We start from the raw sequence: 9,395 nt of genomic DNA on the forward strand, positions 1-9,395 counted from the left end.
AGCAGAACTTGACTTTAAGTTTGAAATAGTTTTTCAAAATGGCGGCCGTGGCGGCCATATTGGATTTCTGATTGACCTGAAAAATAACAACACTTTGTCAGGACCATGAGTAGATCATTCCTACCAACTTTCAGTTCAATCGGCCAAGCAGAACTTGACTTTAAGTTTGAAATGTAAAATGTTAACGGACGACGGACGACGACGGATAGCAAAAGGTCACTTGAGCTAAAGCTTAGGCCCCGCTTGCACGAAACTTCTTAACTCCGTTCTCAATGCTTAACTCTGAGTATATGCTTAACTTAAAGCATATGCTCAACTTTTGACTATCTACAAAATGCTTAATTCTCAATTCTTAGATTTTAAGCTGAGAGTGGGCCAATATTTGAGAACGGTCCCTAGCATGCTTAAGTCTCATTCTTAAATATGGCGGACATAAATCGAGCACTTCATCGTACGCTTCAGAGAACTGTGTCAAGTTGAGTGAATTTTATTCAGAAGCAAAGCTGGTATCATTAACATACTTTCATGGTAGGCCTAATCAATGATGCATGTGGACCACTCAAAGACATACAGAGGCTGGTCCTTTCTGTTTTCACATCTGACAGCTGTGCTGTGTGCGACAAGACGAAGGTTTTCGTCACACGTCATACATTCGAGACACACTCTGGTCGCTACTGAGCTCGGCATTCCAACTCCACATCGAATGTCGATGTGTGCTGTTACCGCCAACTTTAAATATTTGCAACATGACAAACACTTACTAAATAACGAGTTATAAATTCTATGCACTCGCAGTTCCGTCACCACAAACTTTCATAACGTAAACGACTGTCAAGGCCCCCTATCGGCGACCTCTATTCGTAGTACTAAATACTGTATGGGACTCAATGTGTCCGCCTGCTCACCATCATTCGCCATGACTTCGTATGAAGCGGTATTATAAATCCAGTCTGCTTTGGTCAATTGTAATACCACAATCCGAGATATTCCCAAAACGTGATACATAATTATCAATAGGCAATGTAGATTGTAGGTCTCTATTTCATGATATTCATATTTATTTTTATTAATACAAAGTCACTGAATTTTTTAATGTAGAGCACAAATTTAATTAAATCTCAGTTACACAAGACTTTACAAAGAACACGATATATCTAATTTTATGAGAGAAACTGTTTCTATCAATATAATGCAAATTAAAAGTTTGCTATAATGCCCTTGGGCAAATTAAAAGTCTGCTGTTGAACACTATAGGCTTTTAATTTGCCAAAGGGCATATCTCTTATTTCTTCATTTTCAAACAGTGATTGTGAGTTTTGAGACTTGCTTTTTAATTTAAAAATAATCTATCAAGATGTTTTAACTTTGAAAATTGCTAACTAGTATTTTAAAGCTAAAAAAATATCGATTATTTGATAAAAAAAAAAAATGATAAAAAATGATAATTTTCATTATCTTAATATTTACATTTTTTTTAAATTTCTTTTGGGGTTGGGTGTTAAGTGTAATTAGATAGTCATGTTTTCACATTCAATATATTTGTGTGTGCTGTTTAAATTTTAGAGATAAACTAACTAAGAGCCCTATATATTGTCTTTATTATTTTCTTATTAAGTCAAATTTATTCAGATATTCCTCCTTGTTGGTGGTACATGCATGTTCAGGGATCCATATCAAATATTGATTTTAGTTTATAAAAATGACACAAACAAAATTTTCAGTTAGACTGTATTCAGACTTTTTTTAATAATCTCAGACATTAACAAAAGTATCTATTCTTGTAAACTTCCAAAATGAGACAGTCTTATAACCCGACACTCACTGATCAGCAGTGTATGTACAACACTATCTACTGATGACATGTGTTCAGTTACAAACTGTGGCAGAGGATGCTGAGGGTTTCTGAAGGTCAAATACCTGAAAAATATTAAATAGGAAAAGTTAAAGGTCATATAATGGTCTATCTGTATGTGATATAGAAATGGATATATTTGTCATACTAATTACAACTAGACACTAATGAAATTGGTGACCACATTGCTACACATTTTGAAATTAGTATTTTTAGTGATATATAACAGGTGTCCCACGATACATATAGCAGGTGCCATACTGTCCATGTAATTTACAGGTGCCCCTCTGTACATAAAAGGGTCTGTTTTGTACATGCATCTAACAGGTGCCCCTCTGTACATGAATTTAACTGAACCTGTATGAAGATCTGGGAACAGGGTTATTTTGAGAAACAACTTAAGGTGGTTAACATCAATTTGTCAAATCACATCTGAGCCATACTCATAAATCTTAAGAACGAAAAATTAATGTATAAAATGTATAAATAAAATTTCATTCTTCATTGTACTTCTTTAGATGACAGTTCTGCTTATACAGTTTATAAAGGGAAGTAATCTATATAATGTATGAATATAAATATAAGCATATTTTTTACAATACATATTTTGTAAAACTATGTATAAAATGTATTCATCGCTAAAATTATAGTGTGATAAAATCATTCTGCAAAATGCGGAACTGATTATATTACAAAAGGTCAAAATAAAACTAAAACTCTTTTGGATTGATGTATTTAGGGCAAGGAGAAAAATTGAGGAGAAAAATTAAGGAAAAATATGCACTTCTGGTACAATAATAAGATTACAACAGGAAATATAAGTATATTTTACAGAGAATGGTACAATAAAGGAATAATGGTAATTAATGATCTAATCAGAGACAGAAGTACTAATGCAATTTACACATTTCAAGAGTTCAAACAGATTTATGATATTAATACAAACTTGTTTTATGATACATGTACCAGGGTCTAATACCTGCATTAGAGAGTATATTGTACAACAACATATGTCAAATGTAGAGGTAAGCTATCCATTTATACCAATAAATATAGAAAAGTTTTTTAAAAATAAAACAGGGATAACAGATTTTTATAGCTTATTTTGTAAAAATGATACTACATGTATTTCAACAGGTAAAGAAATGGGATGATATATTTCAATTTGATGATGAAATTTGGAAACAAAATTAAAGATTACCAAATTACAGTGGCATAAGTGCAGAGTTAATCAGCATATTTTGACAACTATCAGGTAATGCATATTTGATTCAAGTAGGCACATATAGTACATAGCCCTTACTGTGAACTGTGTAACACAGAAATAGAGACAATATAGCATGTATTATGGCCTGGGGATGTGACAAAGTACTTTGAAAAAAAAGGAAATATTGAATAATGTGAAATTTACCAGTAGTGAAAATTCTTATTATATGATAGCAGTTTTACCTCTTTTGGCGGTAAATCTAACTTTACTACTGACTTATATTTCATATCATTTCATCATTTTACTGGTATATATGTGAATGTTGGTCACACCCCAACATCATTTTGTAAATGTCAATCCTTAGTCAAAAAGACAAACTTGGTTATGTGTACCTTTAAGCTTTGTCACAGCACAAAACCACAACATGTAACAGTTCATTTTGATTGAATCTCTGGGTCCACTCAGGTTAGAACCAATATAATAGGACAACTATATCTCTTACTTGAGCATATGAAGGGCATGGATATCATTTTCAAACAACTTTTAAGATTTTACTTTCCAAACTCCCTTGGAGTTTTATTGAGGCCAATTCAAATATCCAAGTTCACTTTGAGACTTTGTATGGAATTTGCTAGAAATGGTAGCAGTGGTAATAGTTGTCCTGCAACAGTGTATGATGTATCATATATAAAATTTCAAAATATATAATTTCATCATTGTCTGATTGGTCTTTATAAAAAATCAACTGCAACATAGGAAGATATGTAATTTGAATTTAAGTTTATTTTGGATTTAATCATAATCAGTCTATCACCAAATCATATTAAGTTAATTAATAATATTGTTGAAAACTAGAGCTAATCATTGTATACACTAGAATTGATCAAATTAGATGGCACAGATAAATATTGACGGACATATAATCTTCAACATAATTAAAATGCTTGTAGTCACTAATGTTTCAACATTAATGTCAATGTCTTCATTTAACATCCCTAGCACATTTAAAGTTGTAAGAGTGTGGTCTAGATCTTCTCAACACTAGTCAACATGCAAATAGAAAGAAAACCATTCTCCATGTGTTGGGCTTTTAAAGTTTTGTCTAGGTGGCTAACTATTTTAGCATGCGGATTACGGAACATTCGGTTTTTAACTTTAGTTATATGATACCTATATACATTTTTGACAAGCTCTAAGATGAAAGAAAACAAAAGTCCCATCATCGTGTTAATTTTGTTTTTGTGTCAATAAATCGGCGATATCAGACACGGTAAAAAGAACTGGTATTCGCAAAACGACACTGGCCAACCCGTCGTCCGTAATATTACACATGTGCCAAGGGACACAATCGGAACACAGGGGTTCGTTACAAATATGCTATACTGACTGGGTCACAGCACACGTAAACTGTGACCCATATCAGTATATCATATGTGTATTATTTAAAGACATTTGTAACGAACCCCTGTGATCGGAAACACACCGGAGATTTGATGACAAATTCACCGCTATTCTCCATGATCCAATTTCTGATGATCGACACGGCAGTTTTTATAAACAATGCATGTCTTCTTCCACTAACAATGCCTTGTCGTGTTACGTCTAATTGCATGCCCTCACCCCCTCTTTTTCGTTGAAAGCCTCTTTCCGACTTTCAACTGACGACAACCGCTGATAAGTTAAAACACCTGCTGCATATTGTCTTTTTTCTACCCGACTTTGACGTCTAGAATTTAAGGGTTTATAATCAACTCGCTGAGTATTTTCGTAAATAAGCGGACGATATATGCGTGCAATACACATGTATTTAAACATGAATATTAAAACAATGATACAAAACTCTTACCTCCAATTAGGTAAATCATCACACCAGTTTTCCCGTAGTTTTGTAACAAATTTTCCTTCTTTCGCGAAAGAGTTCCCTGCGAGGCCGCTTAGTTCACGAGAAATACGTTCTTAGTTGAGAACGTTCTCAAATATTTGAGAACGTGTTTGAGAAAGCCAATTTTGAGAACTTCTCAGCTAAGCACGTACTTAGTCTGAGAATTGAGAATTGAGAACTAAGAATTAAGAAGTTTCGTGCAAGTGGGGCCAGGTGACCTAAAAAAAGAACAATACATCAGTTTAACAATTTTTTAATAGATATATTACCCTTTACAAAGACAATTGTAGGCTATTAATGTACATGAGTTTACACAAAATATGACTATGTTGAGTCAGTTATGTTCAAGTGTATTCGGTGAAAACACCTATGAATGTGAGATTTGGTGTTATTTGGACTAAGATGCACTTCTTTCCTAGTCTACTATGATGAACTAATACAGTGTCTCCATAGTCAACTAGTTCAAAAACATGAATGCAGAGTGATTTTTCAGCATGCTCCTTTAACACGGGCATGGTAATGGCATTTTTCAAATTCTGACTCAGCTTAAAGGGGACAGTTTCCACTTTCCCCATTCCTGGTATAATTCCTACCAAGTTAATGTTCCCGAAATTATTTCGTATGTGGCGTGGTAGGTTCAACATGGTAAGCATGATTGGTGTCATAGAATATCTGGCGCCGATGTTGTGGAACGGATTTACACCATCCAAGAGCATAGGAAATACCTGAAATTGAAATCACTTTGTAATTTATTAAAATGCACTGACTTCAGTATGTGTATACACCGGTACCTATACCTATAACCCTATAATAAATTTAAAGAAAACATTGATTTGACACTTAATTACAGACAGTAATTATTAAGGAAATGTGACACGCAATTCAGAAATTAAAACTGTTTTAACTGTATCAGTTTCAAAATTTTGTGGGAATCCCTACTCATGATCATGCTGGTACAGTATTAAACATCCAAAGCCTAAACGATCCTTGACAATTTAATTAGTAGAACAAGAACATCTTATAATCATCATGGTCTAGCAGAGTGATTCAATGAATTGAAAAGCAAGTGTAATATTGACAAAAGATGATCGGGTATGTATTTTAATAAAAAAATATTTTGAGGAGCCTTCAAAAACTATATATTACAAAATGTATGTACCTGCAAGATCACCACTGAAGTACCCATCAGCAGAGTAAATCTCTTTCCACACTGGAGAGTGACGAATGTCCCCAATTTGTTCTTCATTAAATGAACTGCCAGGATGACTTTTTACCAGCTGTGCCAATATCTCTGAATGTCCTTGCAAGTCTGGGACCTATTGGTACATACACAAATGTTTTTCTTGGTGCTAGCCTTTTACCTGAAGATAAGTATCTGCCTTCATGACAAATAGGATATTCTGTAAGATCCCCATAAGAGTATTTTTCTTTGTTTCTGAAAATCACACTATCGTTAACACAGGCACTGAAAACCTTTTTCATAATAAATGGATCTACCATACGTCTCGCTTCATGGAAAGAAGAAGGAAGCATATATATTGTCTTTGTCATTGTGTATTATTTTCTGCATCTGAAGATTGTGTGTAAACTCTGCTTTGCTCATTGATGGATGGGACACAAACCTATGAAACTGATAGCACAGCCATTCAAGTTTAGTCATAGTATCAGAATTAGGAATTTTGTTGACTGCTAATTCTGAGTTGAATACAGTGAAGTCATAAGAACTACACCAGTCACAATTCATTTCCTTTTGGTTCTCATCTTCGGATTCACTGTAGGCCTCTGAATCATCCTGTTCAGGATCTGTCATCTCCTGATCAGATTCCGATTCACCTTCAGGATATGTTGTCTTCTGATCAGATTCTGATACAGATTGTTCTTGGGAAAATTCTGCTGTGAGTATATTGAACCCTGGTCTTCATGCCAATTGGCCATATCCTCTAGATCTTGGTCCAATTTATCATCAGAGCTCGTCTCTGAATCTGATCTGAAATACATAATTTGTATGATATACTGAACACGCCAATTACCAATAAATTATCATCTACCATATTTATCCTTCAATAAGCCCAAGGAGCAAGTGTAAAATATGGGGTGGTCTAATTGCAGACATATATATATTACACGTGCGCACTACATGTATATATAGGGAAATTAATTTAAAAATTATGAAATTCATAATGATATTGGGGGGGGGTTATTACCTGCAGGCATGGGCTTATTGCGGATGGAACTATTGTTTATTGAAGACCAAATTCAGAATTGTTTCAAGCTTGGTTTACAATGTTTAACATCCTTAGTCAATAGACGGGTAGTTTGTGGATGTCAAGCCATTTCTAAATATGAGACTAGTGTATTTTGAAGTTTGTTTAATGACATCAGTTAGTCACTGACACAGCGGGACACCTGAACAGGAAAGATCATGAACTTTCACACAACAAGAGGCCCAAGAGGGCCTGTATCGCTCACCTGAATATTTAAGCAGTCATAGTAAAATATTCTCATTAAATATTATATTCCACTAAAAATATTTCCCTCGCAAACTTTGTTGGCTTCATCTGTTAAAACTACCAGCAAAATATTATTATCAGATTCTATGCTTTTTGATTCTTCTTCAGAAGTTGCTTGACATATTTTTCCCTGTGACCTTGTAAGTAGGTCAATGTCATTTTCCTTTTCCAATTGGTTAGCTCTATTCCTTAAAGCTACTATATTATATATTATAATTGTATGCCTTTTAATTCTTCAGAAGAAGTAGTTTGAACTATTTGACATATTTGATTGCTGTGACCTTGAAAGTAAGTCAAGGTCATTCACAAACTTTGGTTGGCTCTTCCCAGGAAGCCACCAGCCAAATATAAAGATTCTATACCTTTCAGTTCTTCAGGAGAAGTCGTTGGAAGCATTTGACATATTTGACCCCTGTGACCTTGAAAGTACGTCAAACTAATTTTCATTTTCAAACTTTGTTGGGCTCCATCCCAGGAAGCCACCAGCCAAATATAAAGATTCTATACCTTTCAGTTCTTTAGGAGAAGTCGTTGGAAGCATTTGACATATTTGACCCCTGTGACCTTGAAAGTACGTCAAACTAATTTTCATTTTCAAACTTTGTTGGGCTCCATCCCAGGAAGCCACCAGCAAAATATAAAGATTCTATACCTTTCAGTTCTTTAGAAGAAGTCGTTTGAAGTTTTTGACATATTTGACCCCTGTGACCTTGAAAGTAGGTCAAACTAATTTTCATTTTCAAACTTTGTTGAGCACTATCCCAGGAAGCTACCAGGAAAATAAAAAGATTCTATACCTTTCAGTTCTTAGAAGAGGTCGTTTGAAGTGTTTGAAACATTTGACCCCTGTGACCTTGAAAGTAGGTCATGGTCATTTTCATTCTCAAACTTTGTTAAGCTCCATTCCAGGAAGCCATCATCCAAATATGAAGATTCTATACCTTTTAGTTCTTCAGAAGAAGTCGTTTGAAGTTTTTGACATATTTGACCCCTGTGACCTTGAAAGAAGGTCAAGGTCATTTTCGTTCTCAAACTTTGTAGGGCTCCTACCAACAAAGCTTTCAGCCAAATATCATGACTCTAGGCCTGTCCGTTCTTCAGAAGAAGTTGTTTAAAGGAAAAGTTGACGGATGAGGACGGACGGACGGACGGACGGACGGACGACGGACGCCGCACCATGACATAAGCTCACTTGCCCTTCAGGCAGGTGAGCTAAAAACTGAAAGCAAGATGAGATCTTTCAGATCAGAGAGTTCTATATGAGGTAATTGGCAAGATAGCTAATTATCTCAAGGCCTCAATTAATATTTACTAAAGAAATTGTTGTCCATTGTTTACCAGTAAACAAGAGGCCCCAGAGGGCCTGTATCGCTCTCCTGAATATTTAAGCAGTCATAGCAAAATATTCTCATTAAATATTATATTGCACTAAAACTATTTTCCTCGCAAACTTTGTTGGCTCCATCTGTTGAAACTACCAGCAAAATATTATTATAAGATTCTATGCTTTTTGATTCTTCTTCAGAAGTTGCTTGACATACTTTTCCCTGTGATCTTGTAAGTAGGTCAATGTCATTTCCTTCTCAAATTGGTTAGCTCTATTCCAAAAAGCTACCAGCAAAATCTTGTGATTCCATTCCTTTAAGTTCTCAAGAACAAATCCATTAAAATGTTATTGACCTCTGTGACCTCTAAAGTAGGTTGAGGTCATTTTCATTTGCAAACTTTGGTGAGCTCTATCCCGGGAAGTCACCAGCCAAATATTATAATTTTATGCCTTTTAATTCTTCAGAAGAAGCTGTTTGAACTGTTTGACATATTTGAACGCTGTGACCTTGAAAGTAGGTCAAGGTCATTTTCATTCGCAAACTTTGTTTGGCTCTTTCCCAGGAAGCCACCTGCCAAATATTAAGATTTTATAACTACCAGTTCTTCAGAAGAAGT

At 34.8% G+C, this 9,395-nt stretch overlaps 2 protein-coding genes across 2 annotated transcripts in view; both read right to left on the reverse strand.

The window, feature by feature from the left end:
• LOC110452871 (kelch domain-containing protein 2-like) overlaps positions 1-9,395 on the reverse strand; it is a 77,622-nt gene that overhangs the window by 30,061 nt on the left and 38,166 nt on the right. The gene's annotated exons all lie outside the window — the stretch shown is intronic.
• LOC110452872 overlaps positions 5,179-9,395 on the reverse strand; it is a 5,766-nt gene continuing 1,549 nt past the window's right edge. Inside the window, exons 2-4 of the mRNA XM_021501593.1 lie at positions 6,810-6,928; positions 6,101-6,759; positions 5,179-5,666 (exon numbers count right to left, since the gene is read on the reverse strand). Of these exons, the coding sequence (XP_021357268.1) occupies positions 6,452-6,759; positions 6,810-6,928 (427 nt within the window). The 3' untranslated portion in view covers positions 5,179-5,666; positions 6,101-6,451. The remainder of the gene's footprint in view (positions 5,667-6,100; positions 6,760-6,809; positions 6,929-9,395) is intronic.

The sequence above is a fragment of the Mizuhopecten yessoensis genome, unplaced genomic scaffold (genome assembly GCF_002113885.1).
Source record: "Mizuhopecten yessoensis strain PY_sf001 unplaced genomic scaffold, ASM211388v2 scaffold6947, whole genome shotgun sequence".
Classification (NCBI taxonomy): domain Eukaryota; kingdom Metazoa; phylum Mollusca; class Bivalvia; order Pectinida; family Pectinidae; genus Mizuhopecten; species Mizuhopecten yessoensis.